Source organism: Drosophila sulfurigaster, chromosome X (assembly GCF_023558435.1).
Source record: "Drosophila sulfurigaster albostrigata strain 15112-1811.04 chromosome X, ASM2355843v2, whole genome shotgun sequence".
Lineage (NCBI taxonomy): Eukaryota > Metazoa > Arthropoda > Insecta > Diptera > Drosophilidae > Drosophila > Drosophila sulfurigaster.
In genome coordinates, this window is record NC_084885.1 from 18367679 (window position 1) to 18393235 (window position 25557).

General features: G+C 34.8%; 1 protein-coding gene across 6 annotated transcripts; it reads left to right on the top strand.

The window, feature by feature from the left end:
- Nucleotides 1-7695: 7695 nt before the first annotated feature.
- Nucleotides 7696-25241, top strand: LOC133847946 (cyclic AMP response element-binding protein B). 6 transcript variants are annotated; one of them, XM_062283285.1, is made up of 7 exons: nucleotides 7696-7919; nucleotides 8841-8904; nucleotides 17838-18263; nucleotides 19708-19914; nucleotides 20040-20208; nucleotides 22384-22575; nucleotides 22677-25241. In XM_062283285.1, the coding sequence occupies exons 3-7, from the start codon at nucleotides 17973-17975 to the stop codon at nucleotides 22883-22885; spliced, it is 1068 nt and encodes a 355-aa protein (XP_062139269.1). In that variant the 5' UTR covers nucleotides 7696-7919; nucleotides 8841-8904; nucleotides 17838-17972; the 3' UTR covers nucleotides 22886-25241. The 6 variants fall into 6 exon arrangements, with proteins under 6 accessions (XP_062139269.1, XP_062139270.1, XP_062139268.1 ...); XM_062283286.1 differs by lacking the exon at nucleotides 8841-8904; XM_062283284.1 differs by lacking the exons at nucleotides 7696-7919; nucleotides 8841-8904 and adding an exon at nucleotides 16977-17407.
- Nucleotides 25242-25557: the final 316 nt, after the last annotated feature.

The following is a 25557-nucleotide window of genomic DNA, read 5'->3' on the forward strand; positions in this document are numbered from 1 at the left end:
AATGCCAAATGGTATATTTGGTATATCGATATAGTACCGCATTCAAAATATACCATAGACGGCACAATATACCAGATTGTCAGCCAAAGCAACTAATACAAAAGTATTTCTTTAATAACTTCGACAATTTTTATCTGATAGCAACCAAATTTTGAGGAATCGTAACTACTATAGTAATTATTGTATACACCAAAATTCGTCTAGCTTTATTCTTATTTTTTTGATTTGCGGGGGCGGAAGTGAGCGTGGCAAAAATTTGAAACAAACTTGATCTGCGTGCAAACATAACAAATGCTGTCGAAAAAAATTATAGCTCTATCTCTTATAGTCTCTGATATCTAGGTGTTCATACGGACAGACGGACAGACACACAGACGGACACCATATCCGTCTGTCCGTCTCTCTCTAGATCGTCTCGGCTGTTGACGCTGATCAAGAATAAATATACTTTATAGGATCGGAGATGCCTCTTTCTACCTGTTACATACATTTCCTGCCGGCACAAAGTTATAATACCCTTCTACCCTATGGGTAGCGGGTATAAAAATATGAAATGAAGAAAAACTTGAAGTAACTGCAACTGTTTTGCTCTTGCTACGTTTTCCGAATGAAGCTTGATTTATTATGATTGTGAGTATTTCCTAGAATGTTATCACTTTCCACAATTTTTCAGCTGGGACTAATAGTAATCATCTAACCTAAATAAGTATCTTGCATGTTGTTTGTATGTCGGTATGTCGAGGTTAATTATGAAATAATTTGCTGTTGGTTTGCGACACATGCGGAAATGTATTTAAACTTCGGCGTGTCGAAGTTAACTCTTCATTTATGTGTTTACTCGGTACGTGTAAAAGCTACACCCACACACAAATACTAACACACACACAGCATGCTATTCAGTTGTGGGATGTGAAGTCATTCAGTCTTGTTCCGCTTTCAAGCTCTTTTCGTCTTGACGTCGCGTCGTCGTCGTCGTCGTCGTCGTCGTCGCTTTTTGCCTTTATGAGGAGACGTGCAACAAGTTGTCGCGTGGCAACGCTAAGCAAACGCGCACACACACACACACACATAGCAAACATGCTCGGCCTGTTGCATGCGTGTGACAGCTTATGTTTGCTTGCCAGGCGTCAACTCAATTTTTGCCATGAGACATGTTTACCTAGGCGTTAGCAGTTAGAGCGAGATGCCACTACACACGCATGTATGCGAGAGAGAGGGATGAGGAAGAAGAGTGGGCAAAAATAGAGACGTTTGCGGTCTGCGTGTGTGTGTGTGTGTGTGTGTGGGTTGGAATGTCCATGTTGGGTTTCTGCATTAGACCTTAGCGCATGATAAGCATTTCTCTCCAAATGTGATATTCAACACCTTTTTTCCATTACAATTCATTTTCGTGAACTTCTTCTTGTATTCTTGGGCATTCAGCATTCATTTATTTATGCTCAAGCTGTTGTTGTTAGGCCAAACTATGTGTTTAACTTGCTGTGTGACAAATGTATTCCATGTGACGATTCTATTATCTACTATACAAATTATTTTCTACTAATGAATATGTTTCCTTATGCTATATGGTCAACAAAGTAGAATCATAATTGCTTTAAAAATGAATTAATATAAATTAATTTATAAAGAAGCCTTTCGAAAAGATGCTAAAAAATAGGATTATACGAAATATTATAATATTAATATATAAAAAACCTTTGCAAACTATTTTATACTAATAAATATGTAAATTAATAAAACATTTAAAAAAAAATATATAAAAAAAAAAGTAAGAAAACTACTGTCGAGTGTGCTCAACTGTGAGATACGCGCTTCCCCTTTTTAATAAGAGCAAAACAATGCGGTTTTATACTTAAAATATACCACTAGTTATATTTGGTATATTGATATGGTACTACATTTAAGATTAATGGTATATTTTATATACCAAATTTTCAACCAAAGCAACTATGACACATTGATATTACTTTGACACATAAAATAATTGAATTTTACTATTTTCAATACGTTATTTTTTCTTTATCTATAACATTTTTAATTCCAATATAATTACTTGTTATTAAATTATTTATATCATCAATTTTTAAGAATAAAATATCTATGTTTTCTATTCTCTGCAATCGAAATATGCATGTAAAGTACTTTTTACTATATTGAATTAAATAACATTATAATCCGTTTAAAATTTTGCTTCTGCCTGTTGCACACAAAACTCCAAAATGCATTTTGGCCATTTGCAGGACTTAACAATAAAACATATGCAGCAAAAAGTTTGCTTAATCCAACCCAGCCAAGCGATATATGAATTTAAGCTCAAGGGTGGCCGAGACTGATAAACCTAAGTTGAAGCTATCTAATAAGCTATATGCTACTAAATACTATATTATAATAAAATATATTATGTATATTATAATTTATTATTATATAATATAATATATATAATATATGCTAATAATGTTTAATAAAACCCAAGTGCATTATTTCAATGATTTGCAAGCGAAATTCTACTTCATTTTGCTACCGGGTATTTGTCAGTCGAGCCACCTGCTTTGTTGTTTTTCCCATATTCATTTGGCAGTTAAGTTTCTTGTTGCTTGCAAATAATGCACAACATTTGATTTCTCTCGTCTCTAGTCCTTTGCTTTGTATCTCTCTGCTTCTTCTTATTATTATTGCTTTGTCAGTCGACGTCAAAGTCGAGTATTTATTATATACATATGTATGTTTGTATATACTTCATACTATATATGGTATATGGTATATGGTCTATATATTATTATTTATTTGCTTACGTCTGACGTACTATATTCTAGTGCTCAACAACATTGAGTTCGCTTCGCTTGCTTCCACCTGATGATTGTGTGGGCGACGAGTTGGCGAAAAGTTCCAGAAATTTGGATACAACTTTGGCGCACAGCGGAGCGTCGAAGGGGGCAGCAGAGAGGAGAGAAATGAGGGTGGCATAAACGTATTACGTAGAACGCTTTACGCGCCCCTGCGCATTTCCTATTAAATAAATGCCAGAAGCAGCTCACTTTCAAATCACATTACTGCTGCTGAGTACAGAACGGCACAGAGCACGGAACAGAACAGAACTGAAGAGTACAGGACAGGACAGCTCAGGACAGGACATGACAGGACAGGACACCACAGGTAGCAACATGGCAGCCAAAGGGTGCAATCAGTGCTTGCCTGCTTGACTTTTACAGTGAAAGCTCGCTAAGCGTTAAGAAATTTCAAAATAACTATTTCGTAGCTTGCATTTCTCACATTTTTCTACAGTCTTCGCTGCGAACATTATAAGAGTTTCATAGATGGGAATAACTATGGTAAAGTATGAAAAATTTGTCAACATTTTCATTGACAAAAATATCGAATGATCTTATGCAGAATAAAAGATTTCACTCAGTAAGTTTGATATATTGAAATGTTCATTAAAATAATAATTTTATAGCAAGGATTAGCTATTGTTTAAACTATAGTATAAATAATATAGTACAGTATATATATAAATAGTATACAAAGTGTTTAAAATTGTTGCTATATTTCGACCAATAAAAAAAAACATAGAAAAGATTTTCAAGTATTTACTTAGCTTGTATGCTTTTAAAAAAAATACTTAAAAATGTTAATTCTTAAAAAAAAACCAAAAAAAATATAAAAAACCTTTAACAATATTTCTGTTAATAACAAAACAATCCCCTAAAAATGTTTTTTTGAAGTACTCACTTGGCTAGTTTGTTTTTTTTTTTTAATTTATATACAAATTTTCATAGAATTTACTTATTATCTTTAGATAGACATTTTGTAAATAAATAAAGAATATAGAAAAAAAATATACAAAATTTACTATTGTTCTTCCATTAGCAATAAAAAAATTTTTTACTATATTACATGGTTAACTTGTTTATATTCTTTAAAATTTGATCACATTTCTTTCAATAAAAATCGAAAAATCGTACTAAGTTTTCACTGTACTTTTTTTTTGTTTCGTCTTTAATTTTTTTTTCTTTTTTTTTGAGGGTGACATGACGTATTTCAGTTTCATTATAGGCTGCGACTGTCAGAAGCAGACGGCAACGCATCACACGGCGTATGCGTAATTTATGCAGCGTTTATGAGGCATACGTCATGTAAGCCGCACACACACACACACAGACACGCGTTCGCACACGCACACAGATACAGTGGGTTGTATTCAATGTATCTTTGTCAAGCGAAAACCGCGTTTTTGGCATAGTTGGAAAGCAGCTTTTGGCTCTTGGTGTGTGTGTCAGCGAGTGAGTGTTGAGTGTATGGGTGTGTGTGTGTGTGTGTGTGTGTGAGTGAGTTTGTGTGTGCGTGTGTTTGTGCTCTGATTGTTACATTACGCCGTGCTCGTCCAAATTGAAAAGTTAGCTACGTTTCGCGGCCTCGGGCTGCGTTTGTTTTGCAATTCGTTTCAAATGCATGAGTTTTACGTATTGGTTTCGATGTCCTCTCCCATCTACATAATGTCCAAAATGGGACACAAGGTGTGTGGTGAGTGGGTGGTGAATTTGGGAGCGGTTGGAGCACTAAAAAGGGCTGGAATTATGTGGTTTTCACATGTTCTCCACATGCATACTAAGCACTTTTTGTGCAACACTTGAAAGTGCTCCATCAAACGTATCATAAAATGACTGCAATCAAATGTCATTTATGTATGTAGTAGTATGTATGTACATATGTATGTAGATCACCAACTATGTTAGTAGCCTTGTGGCTGCTCCTTTCAAACGACGCATTATTAACATTGACATCGTCAATTGCTACTTTCTGTCTCATTGTTTGCCGCATTTTACGACCAACTCGCACATTTTTTTCCGGTCATTTTTATGGGCGTTGCGTCTCCGATAATTGGAAACTAAGTTCGGCTGGGGAATTGTTATTGCCGTTGACCTTTTTTTACGGAAATCAACTCGCAAGTAAACTACTCTACTGCTACTTTATTTTATGTAACCCTTGGATGTTTAAATAACTGTTGTGGAAAGAGGTCAAAAGAACTGAAAATATCGTGTCTAATTTCAGGAAATTTTATGAGCAACAACTTCTTTCACTTTACTTTATGATATCTTTATAAATTCATAGATATATAATAAATATTCACTTTATCCAATATGAATACAAAATCAACTAAGCCCAAAAATGGTTTTTAAAATTTTTCTAAAATGATCTTTTATTAAATATATGAAATTAATACTAATTAACAAGTTATTAACTATAAAATATAATACAGTTTTCAATACACACACTAAATTTTCACGAAACAAATTTAATAGAAAAAAGAAAGTATAATTTTAATCAATATAACGTTTATTTATTACTTATTACATTATTAAAATCATATTAGTATTAGAAAAATAATTAAGGTAAAGAATTAAAGAAGTATTGGAAAAATATAAAAGAAAATTTTTGCAAGTGAAACCCAGATTAAATAATACAATAAAATAAAAACAAAATGTAAGGAAAATAATATGCAATTTTTAATAATAAATAAAACCACATAACGATTGTTTGAAAAAAGATATAGGAATAGTGTGATTTAACTTGGAATTTAGATCTTCTATAGTATGGTACTATATATGTATGTACATCAATTTTTTGCCTTACGTAGCCTTTTAGCCTCTGTCCACATAACAAGCTGAAGGCACTTCCCTTGCACATTCCCCGCTCAGCCCGAAAGTATGCCTCAATACAAAGACACAAGTGTGTGTGTGTAATAATTGTGACAGCTGCAATTGCTCACACGCATGTGCGAGTGAGTTAGAAGCAGTGACGCGTCGCTGCCGCTGTCGCTGCCTCTGCCTCTGCCGCAGTCGCGTTACGTTTCTCTGCTGCTAACATAATAGTAGTAGTTTGCCTTTGGTTCTGTGCGACGTAATTGTGCCAGAGACAACAACAACAACAGCACAGAGCCAGCAATATTATAAATACTAATGAAAGTAGCGATAACGACGACATAAACACTAACATACATACATCCATACATACTTACGTTTATATTGTCAGCTGTGCCTCTCTTTCGCATACGTTTTCACCTTTCACATACAAACAGACAAATGTAGAATTTGTTTTGTTGTTGTTCGTTAGATGTTTAAAAATATTTTGCCCGTAAGTTGTGTGCTCTGCATGAGTAAGCGCACAAGAGACAGTGCGAGAAACCTGGGGAGAGAGCGAGAGCGAGAGACAGAGGGAGAGGGAGAATAAGAGCGAAAGCAAGCTGTTGAGTAAGGTGTGTGCGATAAATGTGAATGTAGTGAATGTACTTGTATGCATGTGTGTGTGTGTGTATGAATGTATGTGTATAAGAACTTCGCGCCGGCATCGACATAGACATCGACGTCAGCGTCAAGCGCCGTGACTTTGACGTGGCGACGATAACGTTTAACGCTCATGTTTTCCTATTATTGTTTTTGTTTCTGTTTTCTGTCTCTGCTTTCTGTTTCTGTTTCCGTTTTGTGTGTGTTGCTCTTATTTTTTGTTACTGTCGCTGCACTTTAAGAATCTGTTGCACTTCACAGCGCACAGAATGCGCCAATTACGAAAGAGAGCCAAAGAAGAGTAACAAGAAGAAGACGAAGAAGAAGAAGCACACACACACTAGTCCGTGCATCTGCCGTCACAGCTGCAGCTGTGATGTCCGATTGAAGGACAATCTAATCTCGCATATCGATGGACAATCAATCACCGATCTAAGATATATATCTCCAGATGTCTTTTGGCGTGAGTCATTTGATTTTATGAGTGCATAAATTTTAGTGCAATTATTTAGATAACTACACGCGATATGATTCACTCCTATTCATCAATCAAAGATAAATCCAAATAACGTTAAGAGAAATAATAAATGAACTATCTTTATAGTAAACAATATATAAGTATTGCACTGTGATTGCTTAGTTAAATTATATCAATCATATAAAAGATATAAGCTGTAAACATAATAATTATAATATTAATTTTAATTCTTCTTATTTACGAACCCATAAAATTTCATAGTCGAATTATACAGAACTTTTTATATTTGTGTGCATAATATATTTAATTAAAATAGACTAATAGATAAAAGGAAAACACATTCTAGCCATAATAATAATACAAAAAATAAAAATTTTTTAAGGTTTGTGAATAAAAACAAATAATAATACATAGTTTCAAAGAAGTTTGTGAAGAACATAAAACAATATAACTAATTACATTAGATAAAAACATAATAAATAATTCACCGTGACTGATTGATGTGAATAAAAGCATTTAAAAATCTTAGAAGAGTCAAAATAATCCGTACAATAATAACAATGCATAAAACATTAGCAAGCTAAGAATACGCAATACGTAAAAAACAACCTGTTTAAAAACCAAATTCATTATAATAATATCAAAAGCTTAGCAAGCACGAAAATAAATATTATGCGCAAACACGCGCTCATCACTAGCCGCCTGTTGCTGTTGTTGTTGTGCTTGGCGCTGCCGCTGCCGCCGCCGCTGCTGCTGTTGGTGTTGCTGCTGGTGACGTGTGCTGCGACGACTTCGACATCGACGTATGTACCGTACGTAAGTATGTGTGTGTGTGTGTTTGTGTGTGTGGTCGACGCTGTAGTCGCGTCGTGGCCGCTTAGTCAGTCATCGGCGTCAGTATTGCTTTTCAGTTTAGCTACGTAAAGCGGCGTCAGAGGCAGCAGCAGCGAGCAGCGGCAGCCCCCCGAAAAGCAGCGAGCAGCAGCAACAACAATAATAATATCAAATCTCGCGCACTTAGCGAGCGAAGCAATCAGCGATTCTCAGTTAGTTTGTCGGTCGCGTCGTCGTCGCGTCATCGAGCGCCGGCCGCAGTTCCAACACACCTACAACAACAACTACAACAGCAGCAACTATAACAACAACAACAAGAATAAAAGGTGACGAGTGCGGCCCATTAAAGTGTAAGAAGAAGAGTGTACAAATTTGAGCGCCAAAAAATATAACAGTACCGAACAAGCAACAACAACAGCAGCACATTGTATTCTAGTGCTTCTATGTATTCGTGTGTGTGTGTGTTCTTTTTTTGTTGTTGTTGTATGTACATATGTATATATGTTATGTAGCTTTATATATGTATGTACGTACATTTGTATTTCGCGCTTTTAGCATTTAAAATATTTGTGTAAAAAATTAAGCAAGTAATAATTATAGCTGGCTCTCTCAACCAGTCGCGTGCTCTCGCTCTTTCGCTCTCAGTGTAGCACAGTGTGAGAGAGCGCGTAACTATTTACAAGAACAAGAACAACAACACTACAATACAAACGAATACGTATTAATATAAATACGTAAGCGTATGTATGTATTTTGTATACGTATGCCATTTACATACATAGTACATTCATCTATATGTATGTATGTATATGCATGCATATCTGTATATGTGTGTGTGTGTGCTTGTACATATGTATAATGTATTGTAATCAAATACAAATCGGCAAAACAACAAAAATCTTGACGTAATCGCAACGCAACTCAAAAGCAAAGCAAAGAAAACGAGAAACGACACCGCACAGTGCTCAACAACAGCAAAAACGAACGGCAGCAACAATAACAACAACAATACGCCAACAATAACAACAAGTGCAGCCGCAGCAACAAAGCTGTTTGTTGTCTTCTTTTTTTTGTTTTTTGTATTTTATTTTTGTTATTTATTTATGCACATGCATAAGTACATACATATATACATATTTATTGTTGTTAAAACATCTCATTAAGAGGCTTGCAAAAATTACGAATTTTTAACAATTACGCAAAATTTGTTTTTTTGCTTCTTCCTTCGCTTTCGGATTTGTTATTAGTCAGCAACAACAACAACAACAAGAGCAGTAGCAGCAACAGAAGCGGCAACAAAAGGAACAGTGGGTAAGAGTCAATTGCATTGTATCGAATTCTTAACTGATTTTGAATGGCAGAAAGAGAAAATTCACAGTGGGTCACAGCATTATTTATGCATAGCGACTAATCAACCACACACTCTCTGAACTATAGTTCAAATAACCATTTCGTTATCTAGTGAGAAATCAAAGCTTATTGATTGCTCATTATTGATTGGTATTAGGAATTTATTGACAGAATTTCGTATAATAGATAATGCATACTTATGATATATAATTTATCTATGTATATTATAAATTATCTAAATGAAGCATATACCGAAAGTCTCTAAAACTGAAGATTTCATAAAACTAAATTGTCCTAAAATATATAATATATTACATTTAGTTTATTATCTAGCATACAATCATCCACTCATCGTAAGGAATTCCCTTAAAAAATTATCAAAATGTTGACATGAATAAATGCATTTATATTTTAACTACAAATTTTTTTTTTTTTAAATGATAACTACATACTTTGTAATCGTTCGAATTATGACCCAAAACTCTCTTGCTACACATTAGTCACACCTGATCAAGGCCATGGCACAACTATCAACGATCAATAAACATGTGCACAAGTAACCGTTATCTCTATGAGTGATACTACGAGCTTTTCAAAATTCTTTGAATTACTTTTCGTGCAAATAGTTTGACTGGACGATACATAATCTTTAGTGATTTTATCGTTTATCAATCGAAACTGTCAATAATTAGACACTATTTTTTTGGTAGATCCCACACAACTTAAGTTCAGTTTAAAACATTAGCAAAATAAATTATACAAAAAATATATTCTTCTTTTATTGTGAACTTGACTTTCTGTCAAGAGGTTTAGCAAGCCATCCAAAAATGTGTGATAAAAACACACTCTTAAACAAAATCGGTATTCAACTTAAATCCCTAATTTGTGAACAATTCAATATCAAAATTTGGCTGCTAATCTACAACATTTTGTTTTATAATTTCATTTATACCATTATAAATTAAAAAGTTTCTTATACTGAGAATTTGATTAATATAGCTGTTTATTATCAATCCTAATAATCCCTATAAATATTACTTAATAATTAAGAGTTAGAATGCATAATTTGTGATTTGAGTCAACTTTGTAATAGAGGTTTCATTTGTTCTTAAATTTATCAATCTTAGATTCATTTTTGGCCTTTAAGGAAAGGTGAAACATTTGGTATATCGTATAAAAACTATGTGTAATACTTCTCTCGATCAAACTCGATTGTGGTTGCCATTCGTGGACACCCCGAAGATGGCAAACATGTGAAGGTTTCGTAGAATGTAGTTGGTCGACTCTTATATGCCTATGCATTGCGTCCAACTAAATCCAATGCTGATAACGAGCCTTCCAAGCTGATAACAGCAACATGCACATTCACACACAAACAAACAAACATATGTATATACATCTAAATCTATGTATGTACATGTTTACTCGCATGAATATGTAGCTGATTATTTGTCGCATTTGGATGCGTGACATGTAGACGCCTATCAAATTACCGTTGGCCGATAATCCGCATAAAGTTGATAACGTGCAAAAAGGGCATAAACAATGACGATGGCGATTGCGCTGTCGATGTCGATGTTGATGTTGATTTTGATGGCGATGACAATGACTTCTGTTGGCCAAGTGCAACAGGATACAATACTAAACCCCTAAAAAGCAAATGCTGTGCAGCACCTGTCTATCTATCTCTCTCTCTCTCTCTCTCTCCCTCACACACTGTCTCTTTACCCCACACAGACACGCACACAGAAATAATTAAACTGCTATTCTTGTTTTAATTAATACAGACAAATATTGTAGAAGCAAATACGTTTTGTACAGTAAACATCAGTTATAATCAAATACGGCACCCTTTAATCACAAATGTTGTTATATACATCTTAATTTACAATATTTAATAATATTAAAAAAAAAAAATAGTTTAAAATATTAATAGATATTATTAGGGTTAATAATAAAGAGCTTTATAAATGGAATTCTATTAATGACAGTTTCTACATATAAATCGTAATGAATTTAATAAGACTGCAATAAAATTGAATAATAGATTCAAGAAAGATTACAAAAAATTGAGTATAAAAGGTTCTATATAGGTATTTCTTGTTTGGCAAAAATGTTTAAACGAAACTAAACAATTCGTGACAATACATATAATCATTAAACAAAAATCTTTAGTCTCGAATTTTTGAAAGTTTTGAATTTTAGAAAAATATATTTTTTTTAGCTGCAAAATACAGTATTTCTAATAAAATGTTAAAAATGAATTTAAGTTGTGGTTGATGAATTTGGGAAAAATACATCACAATACATTTAACGTATTATTTTGGATTTGCAATTATCGGCAATTTACAGTGTAAAATTGAATTCACAAAATTCGCAACTGTTGCACATAATCATTATATACTGTAAGCATACATGTATCATATGTATGTATGTTTGTGCGTGTGTGCACACCAATGTACTTAAAATGCAATGCATAGGAATGGGTTAAAAATAAATATTGTTGACGTCACATTTTTGCGTGCACGCGAAGAGGAAGACGAAGAAGAAGAAGACGAAACTAAAGCCCAAAAGCAAAATTGCGAAATTCGAAATGCGACTGATTGGAATTGATTAAAGTGCAGCAAATATTCTTTCTCTCTATGTTGTTGTTGTTGTGCCGTTTGTCTTGGCTGCAAATGTCACAAAAACGACAGTAAGCAACAACAACAACCACAAGAACAATAATGAACACGAAGAACGACATAATTTTATGTGGCGCTTGTTTTAGACTCCACCGCGTGTATTTCAATAAACCACGATGATGATGATGATGATGTCAATGGATGGCGATGGCGTTGATGACGTTGCTATATTTTCGCATTTATGCTTTTCAGCTTTTCGACTTTGCGAGTTTGCTTCTCTTTGTGTTCGCTGCCGTCGTCGTTGTCACCGTCGTCGTCGTCGCCGTCGCCGTCGCCGTCTTCGTCATTCTTTTTCAAGTCTTCGTTCGTTCACTCGTTCATTCGGCTTTTGGCGGTGTCAATTACCTTTTTGAATGGACACCACAAGTATTTTAAAGTTGCGCTTTAAGCGCTGTGCTGCTGCCTGCTGATGATGATGATGATGGTGATAATACACTCAAAACGCGACACACAAAAACAAAGCAACCTTTCTGCGGGGGTGTTTACGCGATTGCGATTACGAATGCGCGGTGTTGGGGAATGTGGCGAGTAAACGGGAACGGAGAACGAGATGGAGAAGGAGAAGGAGGAGAAGAGTGAACAGTGACGACGAAGCAAAAGCAACAAGCAAACTCAAGCCACTTTGCTTGCTTGTGCTTGTTGTTGGTGTCGTTGTTCTTGTTATTGTTGTTATTGTTGTGGTGACATTTTACATTTGACAGCGCTTATGCCTTGATTACACGCACCACAGAAAAGTGGACGAGGCAGCATGTAGTCTCTACTCGGTCTTCAAGCCGGTAGCAGGGTATGCTTAGTTAGTGATGACAAGAAATTTAGGCAACAGATACAAGAAGTTAACTCTGGTCCAATAAAGATGAAGAGAGATGGACTGTCATTTAAGTAATTAAAGTTTTAAATTCGATGTACGAAAAATTCATAAAAATTTAGAAACCATTTCGTTTGGGGTAAACTGAACAAATAACCTATTTATCAAATAATGTTTATCTTAACATAATTTGTATTTATTCTTAATATTGGTTCAAAAAATCAAAAATAAACATAAATAATAGTTGATTTTTGATAGCGATCTTATTGAAATGAATTGCAAGTGTATAAACTTTGCTTAAAGAAAAGATTCCTCACAAATTTAATAAATAAAAACATTTCGGATAGTATCCAAAATCCCTCTAGCAATTCATCTGATTGTTTAGACGCAAAACAACAATCAAATCGAGCATCAAATTCAACAAACCATTGGAGATTATCGCGTGACAACAGGCCCCCTTCATCATATTAATCAAAGTTTAAATAGAATCGAAAAACGATCGAATTAATTTAAGCGACTGAATCACAGTGCGAAATTTGTAACTTTGGCCCCAAACAACGTCGCAATTTAACAATGATGATGTATGACAAACAGAGAGAGAGAGGGAGAAAGAAAAAGAGCAGCACACTGACTCACGCTAAATAAACAATTACTGAACTGAACTGAACTGAACTGAGGTGAGGTCTACAAACTAATGCCAAAGGCAAGTCATGGAGAATGCATGACTACGAGATACCCTTAAAAAAACAACAGTACTTTGCACAACATTGTTTAGTTGGAAATTAATGGAAACCTTTAATTACTGTTGACTAATTGAATTTTCATTTAACCGATTCTTAATTGTTTTTCCTATAAAAGAAATCCACTGAAAATCATTTGCATTAATTTGTTAATGGAATTTCGTTGACGTTATTGGTTTAGTCAGCAATTTTTAAAACTCAATTTTAGCTTGTGCAGTATTTAGAATACTATTATTATGATGTTGATTTATTTTCAACTTTTTATATAGCTAATTTGAAAATGTTTTTGAATGGAAAACTTTTAAATACTATATTTCAATGAAACCTTTTCTATATTTCTTGATTATTGCAAGGTGATCAATTTGCAAAACTAACTTGAAAGCTTCCGCACCCTATATATGTATATCTTGAGAGGGGTGTAAATAGTAAAGTTTGGGTGGTTCGTGCGTGACACGAACCCATCCTTAACACAAAGCAAAGAGCAGAGCAATCATTTTGCAATGAATCGTCCGGTATTCCTCTCACTTTCGCACACAAACGTGGCGTCGTCGTTAAATTTGCCGTCATTTTAACAGCCTCGTCACTGTGCTTAATGTTTAATGCTCTGTGAGTCGTCAGACCTCGTCAGACTCTGTTTGCAGCGTGTGCAGTGTCAGTGGTCGACATTATCTGCAGCAAGCAAACAATTTAAAAGGCAACAACAATCACAATGTAATTTTAATCATCTGCGAGAAAAAGCAAAAAAAAAAAAACAAAACAAAATGAAGAAGAAAACACAATCCGTTTCCTTGAAGCACGATTTTACAATCGGACTGCACAAACGAAGGACAAGAGAGCATCAGCAAAGGCAACAAAAATAAAGAAATAAAAACGAACGAAAAAAAAAACCATAACAATAAAAATAACAATAGAATATTGCAATGTTTTTTTTGTCGTATTTTAATTGCCAATCATTGACATTGTTCATTCGTGTTCATTTGTCATGCAGCATACAATATTTACTTATAGTTGATGCATGTATGCAACATATTCAACTACATACATACATACATAAATCTTGTTTGTGAATGCAAACCACATTTAACTCGCAAATACTTCAGGGCTGAAGATCGGTAACAAAGGTTTCGACATTCACATTAAGTCAGCAGTCGAGCTTGGAGGATTCCCTCAACTATCAAACAATGCTGAAAGCCGAATATGTCGTCTATCAGTTTAATAGAAGTGAGCGAGGGGCTGCATAATATAGTATATAGTAGTAAATCTATGACTTTAGATTTGAAAATGTTTGAAAATTTGATTTAGACACCCTCTAATCGATATCTTGATGAATACATATACCATATAGTATAAATAGTATATACATATACCATATACTTGTCATTTATAATATTGTATAGTATATGATCTCACTTTCAATGCCATAACAAAATAGATTTTATCTTTAATTTCATTACCAGCGAATCTATTTTTAAAGTACAGTATACGCTTCAAAGAGTGAACATTCGATAATGTAAACTTCCACAAGCGTGTACACATAATCTATGCATTATTTAACCTAATAAGTAAATGTATGAAAAACAATTTTGGAAACATTTGAATGTCTATTATTCATTAATGTATAAAGTTGAACCTTTTTTGATTACTGATTTTCTTAGATCACCATATCGAGCGTGGACTGTAATTCTTTTAGTGGGACGTTAATTGCGTAATTCTTTTAGTTGCCTTATTTAGAGTAAATTGCCGGCTTATACATTATTTATTGAGATGACTGTGCTAATTAATTTGAGCGAACAATAAAATTCATTCACTCGCTTGCTTAGCTTTATTCATGACTTGGTCTCATTTAATGACGTCACGACCATTTCTCCCTATTCTGCAGCTGATAAAAAACAGCAAACAACATTAATATGCATGTAAATACATTCATAGTACTTTACATTTTATTGCTGTAGACTTAAATTGTTGTTGTTACACATGAATATGACGACAAAATGTTTGTGGTACATTCGTACCTAAAATAGGTACATTCTGGGTTTGTTAGTACTGTTTATCCCAAACGGATATGGTATAGTCACTATACTATAGTGCTCTAAAACTAGTATAAAGTCTGGTATTCATTATCAAAAATGATACATTTATACACTTTATATTTCATGCATTTGCTGTAAATTTCAAAACAAATTTTCCGAAATATTGTATTACTATTTGACATAAGAATGTAAGGAAATTCTTACTATACAGTTTTTATTTTATTGTATACTCTATTTTGCTAACAGTGGTACAAAAACTTCATTTTCATGTGGCAACTGTGCGTATACGTTGTATACTATTCATCGTATGGTTAATACTATGTGTATGTATGCGTGTGTGTGTGTATGTATGTGTGGCCCTGAGTAGCACAGACTGCACGGCGGTTAAGCTGGTGAATGGAGAGTGGAGAATGGTGCAAGAACCTCAAGCAGAGTCATACAGCGTGTGTTTAAAAGCACTTTAACAGCGGCTGTTATTAGGTGTTACAATTTCTAAATGACTTGCGCTGTTTATTAACGACCAGTACTTATAAAACTCTGCTTTTATTTATATCTGTTTTAATGTAGGAAAAACAAAAGTAATATTTCCATAATAATGTTCCTAAGGACAACAAACAAAACAGCTGCAGTTTTTAATAAAATAATTGTATATATACTATAAACTAGTATATGAATAAATATATTAGTTATGGTGGCTTTCTATTAAAAATAAAATGCTTTATTTATATTAAAGCTATTGTATATAACAGCTGTGTCCAAGTGCGACCAGATACAAAATTTCATAAACATACATTTTTATGCCGACGTTTATACTAAAATACTGAAAACTGATAATTTGATTTTATTTCGAAAGTTCGCACAAAAATACACCTCATTTTAAATAGCAAATTATTATTGTGTATTTAAAAAAAAAAAACCATCCGCCGAGGACATTTCATGTAATATTATGAAATACCTTCCATGTTTACTTACTAAGCACATTTCTTGGGCACACTCAACAGCTGTTTCAGTTGTGCGTTTGATTCAGCCCTTTTGTTGACAAGAAGTAGTTGGTATTCTCGACTGACTAAATTTCGATGCTGCAGCCCTGGCGCCAACAGTGTGCTCAATTAAACAGCTGTAGTCGGTGCTGCCAGCTCAGCGCAATGCTCCCGCGCTCTTTTTTCAGAACACTGTATTTGATATACAATAATTATCATTTAGTACATTTAAAATACAATCATTTATTAAATATATTCAAATAGCTTATTGGATACATATTTAGGGCACTTTTTGTATAATTTGCATAATATTGTATATAATCGAATTGTGTGTAATTAGTCTGGCAACGCTCGATGGTAAAACGAGTCGTCGTCGCTGCGTGCGCATGCATATGTATGATTTTGAGTGCGTATTTTTTGAGCAAGTGTGTGTAAATGTTGTGACTGTGAGCCCGTGTGTTTGAGTGTGTGCATGTGTGTTTGCGCCTGTACTATGCCAGTAAAGCAGCGCGAGCGAGCGAGCGAGCAATACAAAATAAGTTTTGTGCAAAAAAAAAAAAGGGCCAAGAAAGCTGATCAATAAATAATTGTTAAAATTTAATGTGACCTGAAACGTGTGTACAAGCGTAGCAATAAATAATTGTGGGTGTCCTTGCATTTATCTATCATCATTGTCCAGGGCAACTGACACAAGAAAAGAAAAACACATTGGCGCTGCTGCTATGAGAAAAGAACGTAAGCAACAGCAAAAGCAGCAACGATAACAGCAGAAAATATTTTTTTTTTTTGGTGTGCTGTGCGCGCGTGCTGCCAACTTTGTGCAAAGTGTTTTTTTTTTTTTTGGTTGCCTTTTAACACCGTCCCCGTCTGTCAATCGCCACCCAAAATAAAATAAGGTACACAACAAATACGTCGTGGATAAGAGTGAAAAGATAATTTGAAGGATCGTATGTAGCTATCCTATTGCTATTCGAATTGCTATCCTCGTTCCATTTTGTGTGTGGCGTGCGTACAGTTGAATTTTTCAACAAGTTGCCAGCACAGCGCGCAACGCGACATAAACACACACACATACGCATAGGCAAGCAAAGGCACAAACACACACACATACGCAAATACAAGCGCGCGCAGTGAGAAGAGAAATAGCAACAGCAACAGCAAAAGCAAAAAACAAAAGCAGCAACAACAAGAGGAGCAGCAACGTTTTTAGTGATGTCATCAGAAAGTAAGTTGGTTTTTTTTTTTGTATTTGCCTATAACACAACGTCGTCATGACGTCATTTCATAAAAATACACACAACAGTTGAGACACGGTATGGTCATTGCTGTTGTTGTTGTTGTATTGTCGTTGTCATCGTCGTCGCCGTCGTCGTCGTCGTTGTCGCTGTCGTCGTCATTTTTGTAGCAAGGCAAACAAAACAAACCAAACAACAGTTGAATGTAGTAGAGACATAATCAACAGCAACACTGGCAGTGACAGTCAGCGGGTGCGTCGGTGTGTGTGTGTGAGAGTGTGTTTGTTGCTGTTGGATATACACATATGATGTAGTTGATGTATTACAATTAACAATTAGCAATTACCAATTATCAATCAAGCAATATTGTAACCAACTTACTCATTCATTCTCTCTGTCTCTTTTTCCTTCATGTTGCAGTCGTCGTCCAACAACAACAACATCAACAACAATATACAACCACAACAATTTCAAACTGGCAACATTGAAACGGAAACGGTCGCCAAACTGAAGCACTTATCGGAGAGCGTAACGGTGCTGCTGAAAATCGCTAAAATGGACAGCATCGTTGTCGAGGAGAATGGCAACTCGGCCGCCTCCAGCGGCAATGTCAACGATGTTGATGCCGCCGCAGCCGCCGTCGCTGCCGCTGCCGCCGCAGCAGCAGTCACAGGCGGTCAACTGCAACAGCAACAACAACAACAACAACAGCAGCAACAACAACAGAACCAGCAAAGTACAACGGCGACGGCCAACACAAACAATGCCAGCAGCGCGGCATCCGTGCTGACCACAACCAACTGCAATATACAATACCCTCTGACGCCGTTAACACACGGCCTACAGGTGAGCCGCACTCCTGTCCCTTCACCTCCTCCTCTCCACCGACCAAGACAAATACTGTTGCCATCATTAAGTACTCGAAATAGTGTCGATAAGTGCACATCTCATATAATTGCATTGAATCAAATGTAGTTTAATTGCATATTGCAGTTAAGAGCACAATAATAAATCAAGATAAATCCTTTTGACATCATTAGGAACTCAAAAAGTGCACATCTCAGATAATTGCATAGATTCAAATGTTATTTAATTTCATATTGCAGTTAAGAGCACAATACCAAGTCAAGACAAATTCTTTTGACATCATTAGGGACTCAAAAAGTGCACATCTCAGATAATTGTATTGATTCAAATGTAGTTTAATTGCATATTGCAGTTAAGAGAACAATACCAAGTCAAGACAAATCCTTTTGACATCATTAAGTACTCGAAATAGTGTCGATAAGTGCACATCACAGATAATTGCATTGAATCAAATGTAGTTTAAGTGCTTATTGCAGTTAAGAGCACAATAGTAAGTCATTAAGTGCGTACACTTAATAATTGTATCAGCTTAAATAAAATCTGTTCCACAAATAGTTACAATTTTGCATTCAATTGGATATTGCAGTTAGCTGCACCATTAATTTGTCTAATAGTTGTGTGTGCAATTATGCAGGATAGCTTAGTCATTAGTCCTTCAAAAATAACACTTCTATTAAAACACTTTTATTAGGATTTTTGCATTTTTAGGATAACTTCCTAAATAACCAGATTGAAAATTCAAAACCATAATAGTTAAGCGAATTGTTTTTCTTATCAACAATGAACATAAAAAGGCAGCGAATTTGATGTGGATTAGTGTTGAGAGTCAGCTTTTAACAAGCCCAACACAATATATTAACAACGCACATAAATATGAGGGACATCTTAGTGAATTATATTGTAGTCAACTTTTAATGAAGCCAACCTAGGAATCCTATGGACGCAATTATTGTACAATAACACAGATACTTACTCCATTGATGAAACAGGCTCATCATTTTGTTGGCTTCATTTAAACTTCATCATTTGCTCGAAAGCAAAATGCAGCTAAACGAATTTACTTGTATTATTATAATGAAGATAGTGTTTTTAACTTTAGTGCAACCATAGTTGAAGACAATGTTTGGCTGTTCAAACTCTTTTAACTGAGGAGAGTTCTTGAAATATCGGTTAAATAATTAGTAGTATATAACTAGCGAAGCATTAAAAGTTCCCTGCATATTTTCCGATGAATATTTAGCATTAAGTTAAATTCTTTCAATATTAAATAGACAAGCTGTTGTACCTCTATATACAAATCTCGATTTATTGATTAATTTTAAAAAGTATCTGCAAAAAATGTAGATTTATAATTCCTCATTATTATAATTTTATTGATCAATGAGATTGCTAATGACTAATGCATTGAAATTGTGCTCGGCAGGTACAATCCGTGATACAGGCAGCCAATCATTCGGGTGTCATACAAAGCGCCGCGGGAACGCAGCAGCAACAGCATCAAAATCAATCGCTGGCCGACGCAACAGCGATGCATAAAGGAGGCGGCGGTAATGTCGTCTATGTGACCAAACCGGCAAATACGACGGTTATTCATACGGCCACCGGCAATGCAGTGCAAGTGCGTAACAAAGTGCGTAGCTATTCATCGAATCCAACGAAAGAAAAAAAAAAAAACTATACTTGAAATTCATAAATCATATGTAGATTTAAGTTTTACATTTTGAATATGTTTAATGACCAATTGCATTGTTGCAGATCCCTCCAAACTTTCAATGTAAGATCAAACCCGAACCGAATATACCGCATCCGGAGGATACCGATGAGAGTTTATCGGACGATGATTCACAGCATCATCGAAACAGTCTGACGCGAAGGCCATCGTACAACAAGATATTCACCGAAATCAGTGGACCTGACATGAGCGGTAATTTCATTTCTCTGGTTTTTTGTAAAACTGTTTTTTTTTTTTTGTATTAATATAACCTACGCTGAGCGCCTAACTGCCTTCCCCTTACCCTCTTTGCTGTTTCTCCTGCTCTCACTCTTTCTCTCTCTCTCTGTCTTCTCCGTTTCTGTTCTTCGCGAGCTATGTATATCCTATATCCTAAGCTCAGCCAACTGTCTTGTCTGATTACAAAAGAATTCCAAATACAACTTACCAATTAAGATCATGTTATGAGAGCTATAGACTGTTTTAAACTATATTTCATATTGAGAACAAGTAATAATCGTTGCAATAAGCAATTCTACTCCTTTTGAGACACACTTTCCTATAAAGAACACAATTCGAAATTCAATATTCCCAGAGCAGAGCTTAGGATAAATACAAGCAGAATTCGCGGAGAATTTCTTTACAACATAGGCATTAACTATTCCATTGTAATGTACTATATAAGAAGCATTTGATCATTGTCATTACCATCAAAGAGCTGAATCGATAAAAATAATCTCGTATTTATATACCCAACAACTAATCATCAATCATTTAATGTGTCTAACAAACCTTTTTGGCTGTTGTGATAGTTGCAAAATTGTTGTTCACCAAAAAATTCACTTCACACAACACACATTACATCCATAGTATATCATGAAAACAGCTGTATGGAACCCTTTTAGTTGTATATAATATATTCACACTCTCGCTCTCTCTCTATCTCTGTCTCTCCCTCTAATTTCCCGCTAACGTTATCTCTATATCTCATGTATTCTTGTCATTAGTTGTTGTTGTTGTTGCTTAACGAAAGAAATTGAAGCATAAGAAACGTTTGAGCAAATTTGTTGTACAGAAAACGGACAAGTTTCTGCGGTATAGTCAAAATGGAACTCTTATAAGTACTAAATTAATGGCGATTTACTAGCAATCGAAATCATTCGCAAAGCATTCTTCACATCTGTACATCTTCCCTCTCCTCCACGCCCAACAACTACAAGAAAATTGCAGTAGAAACTCGATAGAACTTTAATTGTAAATTCTTGCTCATTTACTCATTTATGGGCCACTTTTCACTTAGTGGCACATGTTCTTCGCTTAACAGTCACTTTAAAAAGATAACAGAAAACTGACGGTTCTGTCACTTTACATCTTTTCACTTAAGGGCCACTTTTTTGGTGGTGCCGCTAAGAGAGATGAGAATCGATTATCGAGTTTCTACTGCAATATTAATGATAAGTGTTGTCCAACAACTACAAGAAAATTGCAGTAGAAGCTCGATGGAAGTTTAATTGTATGAACATTCTTGCTCTTAACTCATTTATGGGCCACTTTCACTTAGTGGCACATGTTCCTCGCTTAACGGTCACATTCAAAAGATAACAGAAAACTGACGGTTGCTTCACTTTACATCTTTTCACTTAAGGGTCACTTTTTTGGTGGTGCCGCTAAGTGAGATGTGGTAAAAAGAATCGATTATCGAGTTTCTACTGCAATATTAATGATAAGTGTTGTTTTCTTGTTGTCGCTCTTGGCTTTACCGATGCTGCTGCTGTTGTTGTTGTTGTTGCCGCTATCCGCAACACGCACACCACCCCCAACCCCCGTTCATCACCCGCAAAACCTCACACGCACACAATGTCCTTACGCACTCACACACACACACATACATTCATACATACATACATATGTAATCATAACAAAACGTCGCCGTCGATGCCGTCGCCGTTGCAGTTGTTTTTTTTTTTCGAAACTAACATCTACAAAATCAAACCAAAAACACAAAAACAAAGCCAATCAAATCTCTCGCTCTGTTCGCTCGTTCGATCATTCGCTCACTCGCTCGCACTCACAAGACACCCATAATAAATCCAAAAACAAACAAACAAAAAAAAAGTCGAAAAAACAAAATGTTTTCTTATAATTTTTATTGTTGTTTTTTTTTTCGTTTTCTTTTTGACTGCCCGCGAATATGCTACAAAAAAATAAATAAAAAAACAAAACAAATCAATCAAAAACAAAAATCCAATAAATATGTCAACAACAACAACAACAACTACAACCAACCAACCTAAAACAACAACAACCCCCAACCATCTCCCCCAAAACCAAAAAATCGAAAAAAAAAAATGCAAAAATGCGCAAAAAAAACAAAATAAAATCGTGCAGCGGGTGCAATACTGCAAATGCCTGATGGCATCGTACTCGGCTCACAGCTGAGCGGCAGTGGGGCGGGGGGCGGCGGCAGCGGTGGCGGTGGCGGTGGCAGCGGCGGCGGCGGTAACACATCGGGCAGTCCACTGCTACACATGGCGCCAGACTCGGCCTTCTATTTAAGCAATCGGATAGCATACAATACCAGTAAACACGCATCAGCCGCAGCAGCAGCAAATCGAAAAGAGAAACCAAGCTCAACTAATGTATACTATGTTTGTCTCTTTCTCACCCCCATTGAAATACAGATACAGGCGGCATTGCGGAAGATCAGACGCGCAAGCGAGAGATACGATTGCAAAAGAATCGCGAGGCGGCGCGTGAATGTCGGCGAAAAAAGAAGGAGTACATCAAGTGCCTGGAGAATCGTGTGGCGGTGCTAGAGAACCAAAACAAAGCGCTAATCGAGGAGCTCAAGTCGCTGAAGGAGCTCTACTGTCAGACGAAGAACGACTGAACGTGGTGGGTGCCATTGCTGGGATGGTCAGACATCAGCGTCAGCATCAGCAGCGACAGCAGCAGCAGCGACAACAACAACAGCAGCAACGCCAGCAACAGCGACAGCAGCAGCTTTATGTCAAAAATTGCGGTCTGGCAACACTGACGAAAACAAAAAACAAAAACACAGAAACAACAACGAGGACGAATACAAAGACACGAGGACAGCGACAAAATCAAAGACAGAACACACAAAACAGAATTAAAGACACAATGACGATGGCAGCCAGCCGCATATCATGGTTTACATACATATAAAGCGCTATATGTAATATAAATTATCACAAACAAACAAAAAAACAAAAGAAATTGATCATGTTGTTGTTGTCATTACACACAGACAGACACACACACACACACACTGACAGCTCCACAAGTTGCTGTTCTGTTGGTCAAATGTTGGCGAGAACAACATTTGCAGGGCAACAAACAGTAACAGCAGCCAACAAACACACACACACACACAAAGCGACAGACAAACAAACAAACAAACACACACACACAATGTAATTATGTTTATAATTTACTCGTAAAAGTGTAATATTATTTTAAAGCCTATTTTTATTGATTTAGTTATATATTTGCTAATTAAATTATACACTACACAGTAATTTGTACTGTTAATTAATTATTATTATTTTTTAAATATTCAAACATAAACATTTTTTTTTTTGTGTTTTTTCGTCTATTATTCGCTACTTTGTTATATCATAAGCTGAAATCTGGAATTTACAAAAAAACAAACGAAAACAAAAAAAAGAAGAAAAAAGAAACAAAAAAAAAAAAAAAACTGATTATACAAAGAAAATGTGTTTAGCTAAATTTTAAATGCGGCGCCTAGCAAAATTCTCTCTCTCTCTCTCACACACACAAGCAGCAGCAAAAGCCTTCCCCACACACACACACGAAACACCCTGTATCCCTTACATAGAACAAGAAGAAGAGTGCGCAAAGAGAATGAGAGTAAAAGCATAATTAAAATTAAGTTTTAAAATTTGTAACCTTTAGGCAGAGAAAACGATCTTGAGTTTGAGAATGAGAATGAGAATGAAAAGAAGCGTGTGAGAGACATGAAATGAAAAGAGTAAGAGAATATATATATATACACCATATATATATATATATATATATCTGTGTTGTTGCATAATTTTACGTACAGCAGTTTCTTTCCAACACCCCTTAAAACCCTACACACACACACACACACGCACCTTCCCCTTAGCATAGACTACACAAAATTTTTTTGTTCTCTGTGTGCGCATACCGCAAAAACACAATTGATATATGAATATGAATATATATAAACGAAAATTATATATACATATGCATGTATGTAGTTAGCGAATATTTGTACACTATTTGTATTTTAACTGATTTTGCGTTAAAGCTAAGCAAACGAAAGAAATTGAAAATAAACAATGCATAAAACAAGAAAAACACAAACAACAAAAAAATAAAAATAAATAGCTGCAAATGCTCTGTACTTTTTTGTGGCAAGCAAAAAACATAGAAAAGGAACACAGCAAGAAAACAAAAAGAAAAAAAAAAACAATATTAAAATAAAACAAAAAATCAACGAAAGCATAGTCATATTTTGTAATGTAAAAAGAAGTGCAAATGAAGCGACTAGAAAACGATAAAATAAAAAACAAAACAAACACATAAAAGAAAAACACAAAAAAAAAACAAAAAATGTCTCGTTATCTCTTGTGATCAACTCAGTTGTTATAAATGAATTAAAAAAATAAAAAAACAAATTAAACCAGGCAAAGAAGAATATGCAAAGAAATCAAATAAGAAAAGCATGCAGCTTCCATAAGTTGCATGTCCGTTCTTTTTTTTATAAATGTATGTACATGAAAACAACACACACACACACAAATAGAAAGCGAAAAACAAAAGAAGAAACATTACAAACACTTGATATATAAATAAATACATATGATATATGTGTATCTATATTATATATCTGTCTATTTTTCATGTCAAAATCAAAGCGAAACAATTTATGATTAACTGGAACGTAAATAATGATTAGATAAATAAAGATGGTAAACAAAAATGATTGTAAACTTTTTAGCAGTTCAGAAACGCGATATGAATAAAAACAAAAAAACACAAAAAGCAAAACAAGTTGCATAAACAAATATAAAATATTTTTATTGTCATTGCATAGTTTTTAAGGTAGTAATTTTAATATTTAAAACATAAGCAACAAAACAAAACATACAAACAAAAAAAATCAACTGACAACCGAAAACAAATCTGCAAAAAAGAAATAACTAAAAATGAAAAAAAAAACAAGTAAAAAGAAATGATAACAAAGCAGTAAAAATTACAATATTGTTATAAATATTTGTCTCAATGAGAAAACAAGAAACAAAAACAAGCAACAAAAAAAATCTACATGAAAAAAAAACAATAAAAAAAATTTTAAAAAGTAAACAAAACAATTGCCACAATTAATGAAACCGTGAAAAAGGGAAGAGAACTTCATCAACAACACAATGGATTGTAATTAGTTTAGATGACAACTGAAAAATTAAATTTCAAACTTGAAATGAGGAAACTAAATTCGGTAAGTCTTTGAAAATTTGCATAACTTTTTATTATACGGAATTTTATTGAATT